The sequence below is a fragment of the Hyperoodon ampullatus genome, assembly GCF_949752795.1.
Source record: "Hyperoodon ampullatus genome assembly, chromosome: 8".
NCBI lineage: Eukaryota > Metazoa > Chordata > Mammalia > Artiodactyla > Ziphiidae > Hyperoodon > Hyperoodon ampullatus.
Window position 1 is genome coordinate 20165905 of NC_136921.1, and position 20649 is coordinate 20186553.

A 20649-nucleotide genomic window follows, 5' to 3' on the forward strand; every position below is an offset into this window, starting at 1 on the left:
CGGCGTGGTTCCCAGGCCCGCTGCTCTCATACCACTGATGCCCAGTGACTGCTTCGGGCTCCTGCACTAAATCCCCGTCTCCTGCTTTCCTATGGCAGGAGGCTACACAGAAAGGGCTGGCATGAAGGCAGAGGGGCAGGGGCTGGGCTGGTGGGGTGGGTGGTACTGGGGGGATGGGGACGGTGGCCTGTGGGGGGCAGGGAATGACGCGCCGTGATGGGGAGAGAAAGTCTGAGGCTTTCCTCTCCACAGAGGCAGGCTGGATTGGGGCTGAGTGAGCGGGGCCTGGGCACTCATGACTGCTTCTCTCGTCTTTCTTTCAGGTCCCAGCAGCTGGGGTCTCCCCTCAGCCCGTGAGCCACCATGTCCCACCCCAGTGCCCCCCCTCCGTATGAGGACCGCAACCCCCTGTACCATGACCCTCCGCCCCCGGGGGCCTACGGGCAGCCATCTGTCCTGCCTGGCGGGTACCCTCCCTACCCACAGCCTGGCTACGGTCACCCTGCTGGCTACCCACAGCCTATGCCCCCCATCCACCCGACGCCCATGAACTATGGTGAGTCCCTGAAGGGCAGTGGGGGTGGGTGGGAGGAGGCAATACTCATAGCACGTGAGGCTACTTCCTTTCCTTCCTTCTCAACTTCCTTTATCCTTTTTTTCATCTTCTCTTTAGCTCTCTCCTTCTGTTTCCCCATCTTTGTTACCTCCCTGCTGTTTCCTTCAGCTCCTAGCCCTCTGGACTACCTACCAGCCCCTTTATTCAGAAAGGAGACTGGGTCCATAAGACACACACCAGAACTTACACATCAGATGAGAAAGTGGCTGGTGGAGTAATTAATTCCTTCAGAGCCGTGACCCGAGGAGGCCTTTTCCGTTGCCCAGCGAGGCAGCTGCCACCCCACCTACACTCCCCACTTCCTTAGGAACTGCCTTTGGAACCCGAAGGACTTTTTTTTTTTTTTTTTTAATATTCTCGGTGCTGACAAATCCTCATCTCTTAAGGTAACATCTGATTTTCGCAAACATCCAGAAGTCGTTTGGATGTTTGATAAACATCATGGCTGGTAAATTTGGTCAGAAATGAGATGAGATTAAAATGTGGTGAGGTTTCCCTGTGTGGCTCACATGCGGATTTTGAAAGCAGCTCCCAAGGAGGCATTCAAAGAATGTGTTGAGCCCCTGCAGCATCTCTGGAATCCAGGAGCGCAGCCAACTGTCATCTGGCCGTATGTGTTCTGGTGTGAATATTGGTACATCAGTCACGTTTATGGTCATGCCTCATCCTGTGCACGCATACCCGAGATCTCTGTTTTCCCCGAGTCCTAATGTTTGCCTGATGTAGATCAGTCTGCACACTCGGTTCTCCATCCTCCACACACGTGCGCTGTTTCTATCTTCCTTTTCCTCCTTCCACCCCTGAGTCCCTGCTCTGACTCCGCCAGCCCCTCTGCCCCGCGCTTGCCTGGATTCCTCACGAGATCGTGTCCCCTTGATGGCCGTGACCACAGGTGTTCACACCCCTCAGTAAATGCATGCTGTCGGAGTGGTCACACCTGAGCCCCCTTTGGCCAGGGGTACGCTGCTCCCTGTGGTACCAGCTCTGGTCACGTGGAAGGTATCTAGAGGACCTGGCTGAGGAGTTCCTGAGTTGTAACACATGTCTCTTGGCTGGAGATATGTGAGACTGTGAGATAGTGCCGTGGAGGCTTGGGGATTGAGGCCACACGTCCCAGGTCCCCAGTTGGTCATATGTGATCTGTCCCCAGGCCCAGGCCAGGGCTATGATGGGGAGGAGAGAGCTGTGAGTGACAACTTCGGATCTGGAGAGTGGGGTGACAGGAAAGTCCGACACGCCTTCATCCGAAAGGTGAGATACGGGTTGGGAGGCCCCTGGGGCTGGGGGAACGGAGCCGGGGGACACTCGTTTCCATGCACATGTGCTGCTGCCTTCCGGGTCCTCTCTAGCCCTGCACTGTCCTCACAGGGGACCCCAGTTCCTCTAACCTTGTTCCTCTGTTCCTTGACCTTGTTTTGGGGGGCAGGTTCAATCTGGGAAAATCTGGGCAGCCTCTGCTGAAGCGTTCTGCCCCCTGCAAGCTTCCTTCTCCTGTTAGACGGGGGCAACGTGAAGCCAGAACTGACTGCACTCGCTCGCAGCCCCTGCCCCCTGTCTCACGTCTGCCCGGCACCTGCTCAGGGTGGACAGATACCTGACCAATGTCAGGCTGAACCGCTGCAGGCGCGGATGCTGTACCTGGGAGTGCGGTGAGGCAGGGGGCAGAGGCAGGGTGGTGAGTGCCAGTGGAGGCCAGGTGCTGGGCAGGGAGGGGGTCAGCCCTGGGGGGGCCGTGTACAGTATCTGAGCCCTTACTGGGGGCGGCCTCTCTGCCAAGCTGCAGCTGGGGCAGGCTCCCAAGTGGAAGGGGAGTAAGAGTAGATCCTTTAGAATGAGGCAGGAGCCTCCTCCCTAGCTCTGAAAGAGGGGCCAGGGCTAGGCTGGTAAGGTCTTTTGGGCTCCTTGGTCTCAGGGGCCGGCTGCTTGCTGGGGAGAGGCCGGGAGTGCAGGGTGGTGACCGTGCTCCCCACCACTGCCTGTGTTCCAGGTTTACACCATCATCTCCATCCAGCTGCTCATCACGGTGGCCATCATCGCTATCTTCACCTTTGTGTGAGTCTCTAGGCCTCTCGGCACCGTTGGGAAGTAGCTCTGGGGTCCTGGGCTCTGGGTCACCTGCTGGGAGCGTGGCTTGGGGTGGGCCCTCAACTCAGAGGGACTGGAAGAGGAGCTGGGCTGTGGGCGATCAGAGAAGAGGGGGCAGGGCCTCGGCAGGGAGGCAGACAAGCCGTGGTGTGACTCCTCTCTCGTCCCCCCTGCTCCACAGGAAGCCAGTCAGCGAGTTCGTGAGGGCAAACCTGGCCGTCTACTACGCATCCTAGTGAGTCTCTGCTCCTTTCTGCACGGGGGCAAGGAGAGGAGGGGTGACAGCTGACCAGCTTTTCGGGGCAGGGATCAGATCCTTTTGGAGAGGGGCCCTCCCAGCTGTGCTGGGAAGTGTGGGTGTGTGCCACCAAGTGTAAGTGTCACAGAAGTCCTGAGAGCCAGGGGTGGGGGACTGGTGGCAACGTGCATCCTGCAGAACAGTCCCCGTGTTCTGGCAGCCTCTCTGCGGTGGCTCCTGCAGCCTCCTCCCTGGCCACACCCCCTGTTACCGATGTGCTCAGTGCCCCTGGCTGGGGTGATCTTGTCCTGCTGGGTAGCTTCCCCTCACACTTCTAGATAGCTCTCTGGACCTCCAGCCTGCTGGTGTGGTGAGTGCCGCCAGGCTGGGCCGGGAGGGGGCCAAGGGGCAGAGTGGGTCTGGAGACTACTTCCCTGTCTCTTCTCCCCAGTGCTGTGTTCCTGGTCACGTACCTGATCCTTGCCTGCTGCCAGGGACCCAGGTGAGTCCCAGAGACTTAGACAGTGGGAAGGGATGGGGGTGTGGGGCTGTTTTGCACAGAAAGGGGATTTCTTAGAGCAGCTAAGTGGAGACGCACCGGCAGTGAAGATGATGGTGCTGGTGGCTGTCGTTCGGCTGTGTGCAGAGTGCCTGGCGTGTGCGGGATCTATTTAGCTATCTAGCTGTTATTCTTACAGCTACCCTGCAAGATGTGTAGCGCTTAAACTATTTAACAAATAGGAAGAACCCAAGGCTCAGAAAGGCCGAGGAACTTTCTCACAGTCACACAGGTAGTCAGAGAGCTGCAAACGAATCCAGGTCTTTGTGGCTCCACAGCCCAGGTCTGTCCTATTGTTCCTCTTGTCCCTGCATAGACACCTGAGCAGGTATCAAGGGCCATGCCAGCCTCGCCTCCCCCAAGTCCAGGCCTAATTCTCCAGGCACATAAGCCAAGAGTTTCCTTCTGCTAACGGAGCCTCTGAGACCTGGCCAGCCCCACACCACTTAACTATGGTTTCTTTCCCTTCAGACGCCGTTTCCCATGGAACATTATCCTGCTGACCCTCTTTGTGAGTCTAGAAAGGTCCAGGGTGTGGAGATGGTGAGGGAGGGCTGGTCCCAGGGAAGGGATGGCACGCCGTGGTGGAAGATGTCCCTAGCTCTCTCCCTGACCTTACCCTGACCCCTGCCCTTGGTCTCCCCGGGCTTTCCTGCTCAGTCACACGTATCGCCAGCTCTGGCAAACCCTCCTGGCCATGCCTCCAGGGCTCCGGCTCTCTTCTTAAGTGTCTCACTCTGGTCTCTGTCCTTCCCTCAGACTCTTGCCATGGGCTACATGACCGGCACCATTTCCAGGTACGTTCAAGGACAGTTACTACACGGTGGTGTGTTTTATTAGGGGAGCGTGGGGCATCTCTGGGCTGGCAGCCACCTGTATGGGTGGATTCTGGGCACGATGCTTCCAGCAGTAGTAGTTCTGGAGTCATTCGTGTGTGGCATATGCCTCTGGCCTCTCTCAACTCCTTCCCTGCAGCGTGTATGAAACCAAAGCCGTCATCATTGCAATGATCATCACTGCTGTGGTGTCCATTTCAGTCACCATCTTCTGCTTCCAGACCAAGGTGAGGGCACCGGAGGGCCCTTCCCTGGTCACCCCATCCCCCTGTTTTATACAGACCTGGCCTTCCGGGCTTGGCACGTGAGCAGGCTTGGAAGGGCCCACACCCCTATGCCAGGCATTTCCCTCAGAGACCTTAACCCCCTTCACAACTACACACAAAACTGCTTCCTACATCTGTCCTTAGAATGTCACGGTCACTCCCATGGCCCCCAGGAGGCAGCACTGGGACTCCCTGGAGGAAGAGGGTGGGCCCGGCTGGCTGGGCCAGGTGGCCCGTCTGACACGTACCTCCCCCTCTCTTCCTGGCAGGTGGACTTCACCTCGTGCACAGGCCTCTTCTGTGTCCTGGGGATTGTGATGATGGTGACTGGCATTGTCACTGCCATCGTGCTGTCCTTCAAATATGTGAGTGTCCCGGGAGAGCTGGAGTCACTGAACCCAGTGCCCAGGGCAGACTTTCTGTATATCGTGGTGTAGCAGGCCCCACAGGCCTCTGGCTTCTAGAACCTCTCGACTGGCTAGCAAAGGCACCCACGCTGAAGCGCCATCCTCTGGATTGGGGTATCTTTGGAAATGGCAGGTCCTGGGAGCCATAGCACCTGAGGCCCTGGATAGCATCATGGGATTCCTATGGGAAGCAGTGGTTAGATCTGTCTGACAGCTGAGACCAGGTTCTCGGAGGCAGGTTGCCAGAGGAACCCAGAGGACCGAGAAGGTGGGCTTGGGTGGAAGGGACCTTAGGGGTCACTGTACCTAACGCTTCTTTTATTCCAGTCAGCGGGAGGGGCAGCGTGTGAGGCCCCTAGGCTGAGGGGAGCCTCATTGGCGGGGAGGGGAGAACAGTGCTGGAAGGGGAAGCACGTGAATGGGAGGGCCGCCTGCCCACTTGACCATGGCTGGCCCTGCCCTTCTGTGGACAGGCCCCTGGAGGGCTGTTGAGCAGGGCTGCCCTGGGGGTGCTCCCTGACTCTGCTGTTTATCAGGGTGGCTGGGGGGCTTCCCTCCCAGCCCTCTCCTTTAGTCTGTCCCTCCCAGGCTGGGCTGCAGGAACACGGTCTATTGATGGCTGACCATGACTAGGGTAAAGGCGACGGGGCTCTTCAAGCAGTGCCTGCCTGGGTCTGCCCCTCCCAGGGCTAGAACTCAACCACTTTCTTTCTTCCAGAAGCGTAGTGGACACCTCTGTACCTTGACTAACTTTGGAGACTGGTTAGGCTAAAGGATGCTGTGATTGGTTTTATATGGCCATTGGACGATGGCCTCTGTTTTCTCTACCATATACGTTACTATTCTTAATTTCTCCCAGGATCTGGAAGGTAGAAGTAGTCCTTTCACATAGCTAGCTTCCTGGATCTTCGCACTTGGCCAGACATCCGGGGGAAAGATGGTCCTGAGGGCTGCCTCGGTCCAAGCTATGCTAAGATTTCTAATGCCATTCCTGTCCCTTCTCCCCAGGTTTACTGGCTGCACATGGTCTATGCTGCTTTGGGGGCCATTTGCTTCACTTTGGTGAGTGAGGCCCCGCCCCCTCTAGGAAGGGGAGCTGGGGGGACAGAGGGGAGGAACTGGGAGGATGGTGGATGTAGGCTGCTTGGGAGGCAGGGAGGGGGGCCTACTTCCTTCCCTTTCCCTACTGTCCAGAGGTTCCACTGATTTTCTGCGCATTCCCGTCATCTCGTGTTCACACCGCCTGCTATGAGAACAGTCAGTGGGCCGTATTATGGAGACGGTGTGTCTGTCTCCCTTTCTGGACTGTGAACTGCTTAACGGCAGAGACCACGTGTTCTGCTGTTCATTAATGTGTTCCCTAAGCACATCTAATGGCCCAGAGGCTCCCAGGACAGATCTGCTGACCACTGAGCCCCTGGGTCCTCATGTGTGGCTTCCTGTCCTGCAGTTCCTGGCTTACGACACACAGCTGGTCCTGGGGAACCGGAGGTACACCATCAGCCCGGAGGACTACATCACCGGCGCCCTGCAGATCTACACAGACATTGTCTACATCTTCACCTTTGTGCTGCAGCTCCTGGGGAATCGCGATTAAGGAGCACCTCCCGTTCCGCCCTACCTTGGACTTTCCTTTCCCTAGAGGGCTGGGCCCTGTGACCTGGGTCTGCGCCTAGACCCCTTTCCTTCCCCTCAAGTAATATGCCCATTTTCCTTTCTGTCCGGGGATGGGTAGCCTCTCTGGCTGTGGATGTGTAGGTACTTGGTGGGGTTGGAGGAACTAGGGACTCACTCACTCTTGCCCTTAGTGGACTTCGCAGGAACTGGGCCAAAGATGTGCATTCTCCCTCTGCCCACTATGGGGCACCAAATCCTTAACAGTTGGGGTTGGAGTGGGGAGGGATGAAAAGAGCCTATCTGATAGCTAAAATGGAATAAGAGAGGTACGAGGGACTTTCTGGTGACGGGGTTTCCTCTCCCACTTCTGCCACGGGCTTCTGGACTTGATAGCTGGAGCTGTTTCCTCTCTCAGCCCCCAACAAAGCCAGAGAGCTTTGCCCCCCGCCTCCTGGACTCATAGGCATTATCCTGTACTTCTTCGGCAACCCTTAGCGCCTTCCGACTCAGGAAGGTAGAGGGGGTTTGTGCCCGTGGGTCTCCCCTGCTTCAGCCTCTTCTTTCGACAGCACATATATACTGATCTTCTGGGTTTCGGGTGGGGAGGGAGAGGAGAGCGAGCAAAGCCAAGCGCAGAGGCCAATACAGAGCAGCATCTATCCGGGGCTTCCTCATGGCTTGTGGTGGTAGTGCAGGCCCCTCTGCGGCCACCTGGTCCCCATTCTCCAAAGCTGCCTGGGGCCTCCCTGGTGCTTCTGAGATCTCTAGTCAGAGGGACCTCTTGCTTCCTGTGCTCAGGCTGCTCAGAGCAGAAAGTGAGGGACAAAGGTCAGGAGATGGGGTGGTGTGTAGGATCACCACTTCCTGGCTGTGTGGCCAGGAAGTAACCAGGGTGAAGAGAGACTGGGGTGTGGGCGGGGGAAATGCCTTGGCGTCCCCCACCCTGAGAGATACGGAAGCTTATTGTACCCGTGGCTCTTCCCTTCTGCTAACTCGGCGAGGGCCCCAAGAGGGAGGAGACGCCCTTCTTAGTTTGTTAACTCACGCTTGGGGGATTTAAGACTTGGGCCCCGTCTCTCCAGCCAACTACTGCTTTCTTCATGACACCAAGTGCCTCAAGCTGGAATGGGGAAGGAGGACAAGGGTCACTCTATGGGCTGGGGTGGAGACCCAATCAGCCCAAGGGTATAATTAGGGCTTCTCTATTAAGTATTTGGTCCTAAATATATCCCACAAAAGGACATAACCAGAAATGTAATAAAGTTTAATGTTTAGAAGGTAAAACCCTGTTTGGCTCTGGTTTTCTTCACTTTAAGGTGTCGTCAGCTCTGGGAGAATTTGTCTGGCTCTGCCCAATGCATCCACATCCTAGCTTTGCATTCTGGCTTGGTATCGTCTACCCTTTCTACGATAACCAAGTATACTTTGTCCCAGTGCTTCCTGGTGATGGATGGCTCAACCCTCAACCCCAGGTCTGGCAGGGGCCGCTCAGAGCCATTGCACATGACCTTTTCTGCATCACGGACCCTTTACAAAAGTGCATGAGAGCTATGAATTCTCTTCCCCTCAAAACTGGATGTGTACACGCGATTTCACATATGGGGCGTGGGGGTGGGGATGGACCACAATGTTCAGGTTTAGAACTCCTGCCTTAGAAATCACTAGTTCAATCCCTCTTAAGGAACAAGGAAACTGAGGCTCAGAGAGGTTGTCATTTGGACTCAGCCAAGAGGATTAAGTGCTTTTTTAAACTCCACACCCTGAACGCCTTCTTTGATTCTCTTAATTATTTGTTTAGGCTGAGTGGAACCCCACCCTCCTGGCCAGCAGCTCTGAGGGCTTGGTCCCCAGGGCCTGAGCCTAGGCTTGTACTTAAGTCTCTGTGGTTTCCCCAACCATTCAGCCTGGAACACTGAGGCTTCTGTGAGAGGGAGCACACATGAGTAACCAACCCCACACTCTGCCCCTCCCATCCCAAGGGACTCACAAACCCAGTCCTGGTTCCTTTCCACTCAAACACTCAGTAACTTTATTTGCCTTTGGCTCGTTTCTCGGGAGGGATGGGGCTGGCAGCAGCCTGGGCTTCATGCGCCCTCTGGTGGGCCTCAGAGGCAAAGACCAGAAAGGACTTGACAGTCTGGAGGCCACAATCAATACAGTCTAGGGGAGGGTTGCAGTGTTCCTCACCACTGCACCCCGGACCCAGCTTCAGGAGTTGGGGCATGATGGGAGGAGGCCCTGAACCTCTGGCTCTCATACTCGCCCGTGTTGGATGCCCGCATGTTCTGCCGAGCCTTCATCTGCTTCAAACGGTCCTTGTCCACTTCCCGCTTGGTGAGGATGAAGAGGAGGATACCACAGGGGAAGCCGATGGCCCTAGGGGTGGGGAGATGTGCACGGGGTTTGGGGAGGGGACAAGCCTGAGCCAGAGGAGCTGGGGAGAATCTCATTCCAGCCTCACCAATTGCACGAACACTGCAATACCACTCGCATCTATTCAGCCTCTGTGCTGGCTGCTGGAGGGTCCCACTCGAATCAGATCCTGTCGCTGCCCTGCTCAAAACCCCGTAATAGCTCTCTATCACTTCCTGGCCAAGTTCAAACTCCTAGGCACGGCACAAAAGGGCCAGTGTGGTTGGGTCTCTGCCCGCCTTGTCATTCCTTTCCCCTTTAGCCTGACACTCCTCAGCATGAGCCCTGCCATCTCCTGCTGTAGCGACTGTGCAAGATTTTCCAGACAGCCCATCCTCTTTCCCTCTCCAAGTCTTGGCAAAGATTCCCTCTGCCTAAACCACCCCATACCCCCTCCCAGACTCCCCTTCTTAATCTGAGTAACTGCTACGTGGGAGGCACTTCAGTGTGGGGAAAGGTCATGGAATCACAAGACCTGGTGAGAATCCAGCTCTGAGCCTCAGTTCCCTCCTCTGTAAAATGGGGATGTCCTATTTATCTCAGAAAGACTAAAACATCACACGGTAAAGTACTGGCACACCTTAGGTGCTGGAAAAAACGTTAATTTTTCCCCTCTTTTTCTTTTAATATTGATCAATAATGCATATTAAGACCAGAGTTAGATTCAAATAACAATGCACTGAACACCTTGTAGGTGCTCCTACTATACAACTAATATAATCTCGCGTGATCTCAATTAAAATCTCAATTGGGTCTTGCCCCAAGCTCCCAAAAGAGAGGATGAGGCCAGGGACCCAAATATGAATCAGATTAGCTCAGCTCACTCCACAGAAAACCCACTCTCTCTCCAATTTCACATACTTTCCCAACTCCCTCCCCTGCCCCAGTCCTCTGAGATTCCAGTCCTCACACCCAGCAATCCGGTCTCCGCAACCTTGGATTCAGCTCACCACCTGAAACTTGGAGAAGTTTCTGGGTCCCACCCTCCCCTGGTGCCACTCCCCACTGGTGGGCAAAGGGTTAGTTAAAACTCACCAGGCTAGTCCCACAGCTTTCATTGGGTTCTTGCCCCTCTTTCTGGGAATGTATTCCAGTTCAGGGGATAGGGGCTCAGGCTCTTCCTTGCACTCTGGGGAGCTGTGGCTTTGCAGTGCCCGGGTCCTGTTCTGGGAAGCCTTGTTAGCTGTGGCTCCTGAGAGAATCCCTGTGGATGGAGGCAAGGAAGGTAGGTAAGAGAAGGTGAGAAGAAAGCCCGGGGAAGGAATGGCTGAGATCTGAGGAAGCGGAGTGACTGCAGTTTGGAGTAACAAGTATCAGGGAAAGTCCAGAGGGAAATGGGAAAGTCGCCATCGAGGTGGCACCTTTGAAAGCCACTTCCACGTCACTGCGGGCTCATCACCCTGGTGCCAGGAGAGCGAGCTTCGCTGTTCTTCATCTCATCAGACGACAGGATGTGAAGGACTGCAGTGGGGCTCACATTGAGACGTATGAAGGAAATCCGAGAAATGGTTTTCAAACTGCAGAATGTTAGCACTGGAAGGGAGCTTAAAGGTAGTCTACTCCATCCCCTCATTTTATAGAAGAGGAACCTGAAGCCCCAAGAGACGAACTGCTTCGCCCAAGGTCAAACTGCTAATTATCCGGGGCTAGAACCCAAGCCTCCAGAAGCCCAGGGCTCTTTCCCCTGCACTGCGGTGAGTGTGAAACACCTGGAGCACGGGAGTCTAAAAGGCTTCCTTGGGGCTCCATTTCGCTGCAAGACCCCAGAGGTGTCGTGTAACGGGAAGGCTGAGGGATGGACTGGGTGACCTCTAGAGAGCATCTTTTAGCTCCCAGACTCTTTAAGATCCTGCAGAGGAGTGTGGGCAGCAATCGACAGGCCTGACCTCCTGCCATCGCCGAGCGGGATGTGAGTAAAAGGGTGCCCCCTGCAGTCCGGCCCTCCCCGGGGTCCCTCTCCTTACCCCGGAGGACGCGGGCATTTCTCGCCCCCCGGCCCTTCAGCGCCGTAGCAGCTACCACCGCCGCCATGTTCAGGTCCCACCCCCCTTCACCGCGCTCCCCGCCGGGAATTGTAGTTTGCTTAAGGGGCCTCCCCCGCTCTTCCCGTCCAGCCTACAGAACAGAAACTACATCTCCCAGAAGCCCGCGGAACAGACCCGGGAGAACTACTATTCCCAGGAGATACCCCGGAGGCGCGCACGCTCGCTTGTTGCCCTCCTGTTGGGGGCGGAGTCAGGTCGGGCGGAGTTGGGTTCTCCTCTCCACGCCCCGGCCCCGTCTCCCAACTCTGCCCTGTGATTGGTGGTTCAGCCAGCCCACCCCCTTCTCTATTGGTCGAGAGGCCGTCGCTCTCCCTGCCGGGGAGTCGCCTACTCCTACTTCCTCCCGGGAGGAGGGGCTCGAGTTCCGCGTCGTCGCGCAGAGCTGACTCTGGGAGGCGTTTGGGCCCAGAGAAGTGGGTTCGCCGCTTGCGCCGCATGGAGTCCGAATCGGAAAGCGGGGCCACCGCTGACACCCCTCCACTGGAGACCCTAAGCTTCCATGGTGATGAAGAGATTATCGAGGTGGTAGAACTGGATCCCGGTCCGCCGGACCCGGGTGAGAGCTGCCGATCCTCGGGCCACGGGACAGGAGGCGCTCACCCCTGGCCTTTGACCCCTGCTTCTCCCTCTCCCCACCCCACCCCACCCCCACCCCACCCCCCGCCACCCCACCGGTCATTCCAGCCGACCTCCTTCGCCCTTCCCCTCTCCCCCAACCCCACACTTAGTTCTCAGGCCTGGCCCGGGTGGGGGTTCCTCTGACGCCTCCCCTGGCCCTTCCCCTCACACACCCCCCTTCCCATCATTCCCTCGCTCCTCCCTTCCCACACGGTCCCTGGCCAACCCCAGGTCCTCAGACCTCTCCTGTCCTCCGTCCCCTACGCCCCCTCCCCCTGCCGCTTCACCCCTTCTGTCTGACCTCACCTTGCCCTCTTGCCACACGACCACCCCAGCCTCCCCGCACTTCCCATCCCTCTTACCGCCTGCCGAACCCCATCTTTTAACCCTCTCTCCAAAGCAGACGATCTGGCCCAGGAGATGGAAGATGTGGACTTTGAGGAAGAGGAAGAAGAAGAGGGCAATGAGGAGGGCTGGGTTCTGGAACCCCAGGAAGGGGTGGTCGGCAGCATGGAGGGCCCAGACGATAGCGAAGTCACCTTTGCATTGCACTCGGGTAGGTCTCTGAGGAGGTCCATTGTAAACTCAATCCAGGTGGGCATTTGAGCATCAGCCATCCGCTGTGTCGGGAGCGTTATGAGGGACACAGCAGTGGGAAAATGCTGGCCTTGCCCTGGAGGAGCTCACAGGTAGGGGGGCAGTATGATGGAATGGAGGAGAGCTTGGCTCCTGGAGTCAGTTGAGACACTTGGGTTCAAATCCTATCCCAGCTCCTCGTCTGTTTATGATCTTTATTAATGTCTCTGGGTTTTAGTTTCCTTTTAAAAAGTTGTCGTTGGTAAAAGTTCCCTTATTGTGAATTACAGGTAATAGTACCTTTTGGAGCATGTTTTATTTATTTATTTATTTTTTGTGGTACGTGGGCCTCTCACTGTTGTGGCCTCTTCCGTTGCGGAGAACAGGCTCCGGACGCACAGGCTCAGCAGCCATGGCTCACGGGCCCAGCCGCTCCACGGCATGTGGGATCCTCCCGGACCGGGGCACGAACCCGTGTCCCCTGCATCGGCAGGCGGACTCTCAACCACTGCGCCACCAGGGAAGCCCTGGAGCATGTTTTAGATAATCCTCTTAAATATTAGCTCTTAATAAGGAGCCAGTCACATGACGCTTTCCTCACTCAGACCCCAGACTGGTGGCATCCCATGCTGAGAATTGTAAGCGCTGCACACGTACCTTTCTCTTGTCCGTGGCATCAGTGTGGGGTGGTGAAGGGAACAGCACCGAAGGGGGATCTGTCCTGGAGAAGGACTTAGAGTTCGGCAAGCTTGGGAAGGGATTTCTCCAACAACCTGATGCTTGAAACTTGGAAGAACTTGGATGCACCCTTCTTTTCCAGGAGGAAAGACGTGTTACTTTGGGTGGAAGGGGGTGGGCTTCCCAAGGGTCCCGAAGGACAGAATCCTAGGTGGGAGCCCTGTCTCCTTACTCATGGAGTATCTCTTGGGACAGCATCTGTGTTTTGTGTGAGCCTGGACCCCAAGACCAACACTCTGGCAGTGACAGGGGGCGAAGATGACAAAGCCTTTGTGTGGAGGCTCAGCGATGGGGAACTGCTCTTTGAGTGTGCAGGTGAGCGGGCCTGGGTGAGGTCCTGCCCCTTTGGAGGTCTTAGGGGGCTGGCCTGCAGCGGTTGTGCATCCAATAGCCATTTATGGACTCCCGTTTTGCCAGCTCTATACTTGGCCTGAGGGCCCCAAAGAATATCATGGTCTGTTGCGGGCATAGGGGAGGGAGGCACTGATTGGCTGAGGGAGTCAGGGAAAGGCCTGGGAGGAGGTGACACTAGTGAAGGAGAATTGGCGCAGGAAGGAGGCTGTGAGTAGTTCAGGCAGAGATGTGGAGCGTACAGACTGGGGAAGACATAGGCCTGGGCTGTACATGGTTGAGTGGGGGGCCAGCAGTGTCTCCCCTGGGGAGACATGGGGCTGTTGGCTCCTGGAGCAGCTCTGAGTTTGGTTACCTGTTCTGCTGGGACCCATCCTTTTTTTTTCCCAGCTGGTCCTTTCTGGGGGCCAGATACCTGGGTCCTGTGTCCCCAGCACCAGGTACCCTGATGTTCTCTTCTCTTTCTGCCCACTCTTTCTTTGCAGGCCATAAAGACTCTGTGACTTGTGCTGGTTTCAGCCACGACTCTACCCTAGTGGCCACAGGGGACATGAGTGGCCTCTTAAAAGTGTGGCAGGTGGATACCAAGGAGGAGGTCTGGTCTTTTGAAGCAGGAGATCTGGAGGTGAGATCATCGGAGTGGGATTCAACTCTGAGGGCCGGGGGAGGGGTGAGACCCTGGGGGTCCGTGCCACCTTGAGCAGACCAAACCAGCTCTGAGCCAGTACCCTCCCAGAGTACAGCAAGAATGTCTAGGCCCATTCCCTGGGGTGTCCCTGCTGACTCAGACGCGGGGAAGACTTGGCAGAGCTCATGGGGCAGACTCCTAGGTGAGATGGGGTGAGGGGCCTCCCTCTTGAGCCTTTGTCTCTGCCCAGTGGATGGAGTGGCACTCTCGGGCACCTGTCCTACTGGCGGGCACGGCTGACGGCAACACCTGGATGTGGAAGGTCCCGAATGGTGACTGCAAGACCTTCCAGGGCCCCAACTGCCCAGCCACCTGTGGCCGAGTCCTCCCTGATGGTGAGAGCAGCTTTCCTGAGTGCAGAGAGGTGGGGACCAGGGTTACGCGTCTCCCTGGCTCCCTCCTGGGCCACCGCCAGCAAACTCTGAGGCCTGCTCTCGGGAGCACTGACCTCCCAGGCCCCAGAGCAGACAGCTCCCCCTTTCCACCCGGAACTGGGTCTTCCCTGAGGCACTGTGTGTTCCCTCACTTCCTTGCCCCCATCCCCTCCCTCCCTTGCTGATATGTCTGAGTGTGCTATCTGTTCTTCTCTCTTCACCTCCATCTCTGGCCCTTTAGGGAAGCGAGCTGTGGTCGGCTATGAAGATGGCACCATCCGCGTTTGGGACCTGAAGCAGGGAAACTCTATCCATGTACTAAAAGGTATCTGGGGTGGGGAAAGTGTTAACCTAGGCCTTTGTGGGGCAGGGGCTGAGGCCTGGGACAGGATGAAATCCGACTTATTCCTCCACTTCATCCTAGGGACCGAGGGTCACCAAGGCCCTCTGACCTGTGTTGCCACCAACCAGGATGGCAGCCTGATCCTAACTGGCTCTGTGGACTGCCAGGCCAAGCTGGTCAGTGCCACCACCGGCAAGGTTAGTGGGACCTGGAGTCTGGCTCTGGGGCCCTCCGCTTTCCGCGCCTCCTCCCCTTCCTCTCTTATTCTTCACCCAGCCTCCTTGCCCCACTGCCTGTCTTCTCTGAATAGAGAACCATGTTTCCAGGCTCTTCTCTGATCCTCTCCCCTGGCTCATAGGTGGTGGGCGTTTTCAGACCCGAGACTGTGGCCTCCCAGCCCAATCTGGGAGAAGGGGAGGAGAGCGAGTCCAACTCCGTGGAGTCCTTGGGCTTTTGCAGTGTGTGAGTGTGAGCAGGGCCTCAGCCTGACACAAGAGCAGGGGGCTTGGGGGAGGGGGCCTGGGCTGGGGAACCAGGGAGGACCAGAGGGCCCCGAGTCCAGGTCCCTCCTCCACGAGCTGCCGTGAAACTCTCCTCTGCCCAGGATGCCTCTGGCAGCTGTTGGCTACCTGGATGGGACCTTGGCCATCTATGACCTGTCTACGCAGACCCTCAGGCACCAGTGTCAGCACCAGGTACAGGCAGCCTGGAGCCATGGCCATGGCCATGGGAATCCCAGGTCTCTGGGAGCGTCTGCCCCAGACCCGGCTCCTGTCTGGTCCTTCCCTATGGCCCATAGTCCCTCCCTCCTTCCTTGAGAGTTGGGAGCAGATGCCTGTCAGCTCTCCCGCCTCTGACTGCACGCCGCTTCTGCCGTACCCTGCTGCAGTCGGGCATCGTGCAGCTGCTGTGGGAGGCAGGCACCGCCGTGGTTTACACTTGCAGCCTGGACGGCATCGTGCGCCTCTGGGATGCTCGGACCGGCCGCCTGCTTACTGACTACCGGGGCCACACGGCCGAGATCCTGGACTTTGCTCTCAGCAAGTAAGTGAACTGGGCAAGGCCTGGGGTCTCTGTGTATTTGGAAGGTGGGGATAGCACATGGGGGGTCACAGGGTCCTTAGGGTGTAGGGGACGATGCCTAAGGGCAGCTAGGCCCCGAGGCCTGGGCCTGCCTGTGAGGCAGGAGAGCTGGCAGGCCTGTGGGAGTCGTCTTCCGTTGACGGTGCGGCCTCACATCTCATCCCCCGGGCGCAGGAGCTGGGACCCCTTCCCCCGTGCAGGCGGCTCTCCTCTGATCCCCTTGCTGGTTGCTGGCTTCAGGCGTGTTCACTGGGTGTGGGTCAGCCCAGCGCCAGGCACTAGGGGTCCGGAGTTGAGGATGAGCTGCAGGAGGGCCCCAGAGGGCCCCTGGGTGGTGGGCCTAGGGGGGGCCTGAGGTCTTCCAGTCCCTCCCAGCTGTGTCTTCTGTCCACAGAGATGCCTCCCTGGTGGTGACCACGTCAGGAGACCACAAAGCAAAAGTATTTTGTGTCCAGAGGCCTGACCGCTAACGGCTGCAGCCTCTGCTTTGTGTCTGGGTGTGGAGGGGGCACAGAGAGACCCCCATCAGCAGAGGCGGTAGGGTAGGAGGGAGGAGGAGGGGACGGGCCTCGGACTCACTTTCCAACCACTTCAAACTGACTTGCCCCCTCTCTGTCCCTTTCTTCTCTTAAGAGACCCACCCCTCGGGCCCCTCCTTCCCGCCCTCCCCCTCGTAGTCCTCGCCCAGACCTGGCAGGCCCTTCAGGGGGAGGTGCAGACCTCTTTCTCTTTCACTTCCTTTGCTGGTGTGAGCCATGAGGGTGTGTATTTGTATGTGGGGAGTAGGTCTTCGAAGTTCCCGTTCTTTCCCTTCCCAAGTCTCTGGGGGCGGAAAGGAGGAAGAGATATTAGTTAACAGATTTTAAAAATGTAAATAAAATATACTTCCCAGAGACGTGTCTGTGTGGATTTTGTGGTGGCCGGACATGAGGAGGAGCCAGTGAGGGGCGTGTCAGGGTGAGGCTCCCTGCCACATCTGGATCTCAAGGTGCCTCAGCTCACCCCCTCAGGCAGCAGCATCCTCACCTATAGCTGCCTGCCTGTCTGGAACTGGAATCTCCCTGGATCCTCTAGGTTCTTTCCGCAGCTGCTCAGCTGTGCCTCCCTTGCTAAGATATGGAATGAGATAACCATAAGCTGGGAGCCAGGGGAGCTTTATTCAGTCAGGGTGGGGTCATATAGGGGCAGGGTCTCTGATCCAGAGGTGTGGGGATAAGTGGAGATGGGCCTGGTGGCCAAGATGGATGGATGCTTCTAGCAGGAACGAGCAGAGGCCCTTCCCCTAGTTCAAGTCGAGGTCCATGCTGCTTTGGTTGCTGGTGTGGTAGGCAGGGCTGGGTCCAGGACTGCCCTGGGGTCTTCCCCGCAGCACCTGGAGCCACCTCTGGGCGGCCGCCCTCCAGGGGGCCGTGTAGCGCTGATCACCCAGCCCCATGGCCACGGGCACTGCCGCCGCACTGGCGCCGCCCAGGGAGATGAGGGACAGCAGAGTTCCGGGCCCCAGCGGCGGGCGCTGCTCATAGGCCAGGACGGAGAGGAGCAGGGTGGCCACGTAGGGCCCCCAGCACAGCCCAAAGAGCAACGTGGCTCCAGCCTGTGCCCTGGCCTGCCGCCAGGTGAGGGCGCGGGCCAGGGCCGAGGGCGCGCCGCGGCACACGGCCCGCTCCAGCCGTCGGATGTCCTGCAGCTGACGGCGGGCGGTGGCCAGCACGCGGACCGAGAGAAGGGCGACAGCGCCCACGGCGGGCAGCAGGAGCCCATAGACTTCGAGGTAGAGGTAGGGGGCTGGGAAGACAGCCTGGGAGCTGCAGTTGGTCCCAGGGGCCCAGTGGTTCCAGCCCAGGGCAGGCAGGCTGGCAAAGAGCAGGGGGCAAGCCCAGGTGAGGAGCAGGGCCATCTGGGTGCTCCCACGGGGCCGCAGAGGCCGCAGCACTGCCATGTAGCGCTCCCCGTGCACCAGCAGGAGGTTGGCAAGCAGGGAGAGGAAGGAGAAATTGGGAGCCAAGTAGAGGAACAGACAGGACCAGTAGCCCCGGCGGCTCTGGTTCCATAGGCCTGGCAGCACGGGCAGTGCCAGCCCGGTGAGCAGCCCGGCCAGCAGCAGGCTCAGGAAGAAGCAGCCAGCGGGTGGGCTGCGCAGGCGGTGGTCCCTGGCGATGCCCAGGGCCAGGAACAGGTTGGCAGCGACGATGAGGCTTGCCAGGGCCAGGGAGAGCCCCAGGGCCCCTGCGGGAATGGGGCTGGGCATCTCCCTGGTGCTGTTGGGTGTCATCTTGGGCCTGGGGACGGGGGAGGCCTGGAGCAGCAGCGGGCATGCCTAGTGGAAGATGGGGCGACCGGAGTTAGGGTGGGGCTGCAGGTCACTGTCCTCTCGGCAAGGCTGCACATTAATCCAGAGGTTGCAGACCAACCGACTGTGGGCCATATCCTGCTTGCTGATACACATTTTTCCCCCAATGAACTGCCAATTAAAATTTACATAAAAATTCATATTTGGGGCTTAAAAAAAATCAGGTCCTGCCTGTATGGTAGCAACCAGCTGGAGTTGAGTGGTGGCTGCCTTCAGACAGCTCCCACAGTCCCCACCCAGCCCCTTCGCCCATTTCTGTTATCTGTCTGGTCCTCTCTGGGCAGCTGTGTTTATGCCTCTTTTTAGGCTGAAAAGTGGATCCACCCATCCCCAAAGCATTTTGACCATCTCTGCCTCCACCAGGCGAGGCCTCTAACGAATTAGCTGACAGGATAGGATAGGGTCTGGCTGGTGTGTAGTGGTCCTCTGGCCAGCCAACAGTTGATGGCCTCCTTCGGGCTGGCGCCAGAGCCGGGACAAGGGACTCGGGGTGGGTGCTAAATGAAGGAGGGCGGTCCTTGTCTTCAGATGCTCGCAGGCTAGTCGGCACCCGTGCATTAAGAGGTGGTAGGTTGCTAAGGATTCGGGGTGCAGGTAGGGGCAGAAGTCACCCTGAGGCAAGGCTCACTGAGTTAGTGATGAGGCCAGGGCAATGGGTGGCAGCAAGGGGTTGCCCTGTCCCTTGCACCTCCCCTCCATCCGCCTTGTCACCAGTTACACCTCAGTGAGCAGCCTCCGGGTAGGACTTCCAGCCCATAAACTTGACGCGTCCCTACCACTGTAGCAACAGGGCCTTTCCTGGGAACTGGAGGAGGGAAGGAGTTGCTGGGAGGGGGGAGGGTTGGCAGTGAACGTGCAGGTGCCAGCGGCAGAGGGCTGAAGCGAGCCCAGAGAAGGAGGAGGAGCCGCTGGGCAGGGCCTGGCCTCTCTGTGGCTCTGACCTGTCCCAGTCGTCCCGTGCCCTGTCCCCACTGCCACATCATAGGGATGGGGGACAGGGGAGGGGTCCTGGGCCCTGTGGGAACTCCTGCTTCTGCCAACGGGAGCAGCCGCTGTTGCTAGGATTAAAGTCAAGAGGGAAAGGATTCCTACCTGCCCCCTCCCCCGGGTTAGAGGATCAGAGGGCCCCACGGCCACCCTGAGCGCAGGAGACGTTGCCCCTTCTATCCCCAGCTCCCCTCAGGTCCCCCAAGCTGCTGCACCCCTTTACCCTCAGCTTCTGTTTCTTCTTCCTCAACCTCCCCCAGGGCCGTCCGCTGGGAACATCTTTGCCTCTCCAGCGGCCCTCCAGTTTCTGTTCCCCTTCATCCCTGCACTGTGAACTTTATTAAACCCCAGGAGACCTCAGAGTCCGTTACTTCAAACCTGGACTCTGCAGTCATGGGCTGGAGCTCCCAGCTCTTCGCTGGAGTGAGTCTCCCACCCTACCTCCAACAGAGCAGCGAGAAAGGCAGGGTCAGCCGCCGGGGCGACTTCCCAGCAGTCTTACAGGTATGCTGGCTGTGTGACCCGCACAACCCGGAGGCTCGGGCTGCATGCAATGGCCTCTGCAGGATCTGCGGCCGAGGTCGCCAGGTGTGGCCCCGGGGGCCGGGTGGGGAAGGGGGAGAGGGGACAGCTACTCACATGGCTGTGGGGGACAGGTGTCGCTCCCCCAGCCGGGGCTTTCCTCTTGAGTGTCAGGGAGTTGCCGCAGCCAGCGCTGCAGGGCTTCTGGCGATGTCTGGTGTCCTGACCGGTGAGGGCATGGTACCTCCACTGTGCGGGGACAGCAGGGCCCCGGCTCTCCACTGCACTCCCTGGCTCTGCCCTCGCCTGGGTTCCTGGAGGGATGGAGCTGAGGCTGGCGGGGATCAGCCTGGCCCCGCCTCTGGGGGGTGGGACCTGGCACACCCTGAGCTGCAGTACTGGGAGGCCTGCCTCCCCTTTCTCCAGTGCCCCCTCCTTACCCTCCTGTACCAGTGGCCCCCTCTCCAGCCACTGGCCATAGCTTGCCACCAAGAAGGCACGTCACCCAGCTTGGAGCCCTCTGGCCTGCTACTGCTCAGCTAACCTGAGAAATGCATTCCAGCTAGTGAACAATAATGATTTAGTCTACCTTCCCTACTTCCCAGCTCATGTATTTACATTTTATGAGCCTTAAACCCCTGGAGTGGCCAGCCAGCTGACAGCGCATTCACCTCGTGTAATTCTGCCAGTCCGCATAGTGGTGTGTGTCTGATGGTGGTGGTTGGGGGGATGTCTGGAATATGAGAATCTTCACTGCCCGCCCTTCCTATCACCTGGTAGGGAATTTCAGCTTATAAAGCCAGGCTTGCCTTCCAGAATCTGGGGTCATTCCACTTTTCTCAACAACTTTGTGAGTCAAGTTCTGGGCTATGAGGCACAAATAGCTCTGGGGGTGTGACTTGGGGCAAGCTACCTCTGGGCCTCAATTTTCTCACCTG

At 58.0% G+C, this 20649-nt stretch overlaps 4 protein-coding genes across 7 annotated transcripts in view; 2 read left to right on the forward strand and 2 right to left on the reverse strand.

Moving 5' to 3' along the window:
* The window catches only part of PNKD (PNKD metallo-beta-lactamase domain containing), a gene marked incomplete at both ends in the record, with an annotated part of 56077 nt that extends 45003 nt beyond the window's left edge, over positions 1-11074 (reverse strand). The window contains 3 exons of one of the 2 annotated variants that reach the window (XM_079710024.1): positions 8636-9000; positions 10072-10240; positions 11001-11074. In XM_079710024.1, coding sequence (XP_079566150.1) covers positions 8808-9000; positions 10072-10240; positions 11001-11067 — 429 coding nt within the window. Of the gene's footprint in view, positions 1-8635; positions 9001-10071; positions 10241-11000 lie in introns of those variants that run through there. The other variant, XM_079710022.1, reaches the window with a different exon arrangement.
* On the forward strand, positions 364-7908 carry TMBIM1 (transmembrane BAX inhibitor motif containing 1; the record flags this gene model as incomplete). 2 transcript variants are annotated; one of them, XM_079710576.1, is made up of 11 exons in its annotated part: positions 364-556; positions 1767-1867; positions 2604-2668; positions 2883-2936; positions 3391-3441; positions 3970-4009; positions 4258-4295; positions 4474-4561; positions 4870-4965; positions 6016-6069; positions 6458-7908. In XM_079710576.1, the coding sequence occupies 11 exons, from the start codon at positions 364-366 to the stop codon at positions 6602-6604; spliced, it is 927 nt and encodes a 308-aa protein (XP_079566702.1). In that variant the 3' UTR covers positions 6605-7908. The 2 variants fall into 2 exon arrangements, with proteins under 2 accessions (XP_079566702.1, XP_079566703.1); XM_079710577.1 differs by having other exon boundaries at positions 1773-1867.
* Positions 11075-11516: 442 nt separating the features above from the next.
* On the forward strand, positions 11517-16736 carry AAMP (angio associated migratory cell protein; the record flags this gene model as incomplete). 2 transcript variants are annotated; one of them, XM_079709720.1, is made up of 11 exons in its annotated part: positions 11517-11637; positions 12100-12255; positions 13209-13328; positions 13850-13989; positions 14243-14387; positions 14668-14751; positions 14851-14966; positions 15128-15231; positions 15374-15464; positions 15659-15813; positions 16247-16736. In XM_079709720.1, the coding sequence occupies 11 exons, from the start codon at positions 11517-11519 to the stop codon at positions 16320-16322; spliced, it is 1308 nt and encodes a 435-aa protein (XP_079565846.1). In that variant the 3' UTR covers positions 16323-16736. The 2 variants fall into 2 exon arrangements, with proteins under 2 accessions (XP_079565846.1, XP_079565847.1); XM_079709721.1 differs by having other exon boundaries at positions 12103-12255.
* A 262-nt stretch (positions 16737-16998) lies between these two features.
* Positions 16999-19914, reverse strand: GPBAR1 (G protein-coupled bile acid receptor 1). Its single transcript, XM_079710589.1, has 2 exons — positions 19829-19914; positions 16999-18169 (listed from the first exon to the last, which is right to left on the reverse strand). Exon 2 carries the CDS (start codon positions 18122-18124, stop codon positions 17135-17137), a length of 990 nt encoding a protein of 329 aa, XP_079566715.1. The 5' UTR covers positions 18125-18169; positions 19829-19914; the 3' UTR covers positions 16999-17134.
* Positions 19915-20649: the final 735 nt, after the last annotated feature.

Excerpts from the sequence above, each read along its gene's own strand:
- GPBAR1 (XM_079710589.1), bottom strand. The coding sequence starts at position 18,124 with ATGACACCCAACAGCACCAGGGAGATGCCCAGCCCCATTCCCGCAGGG.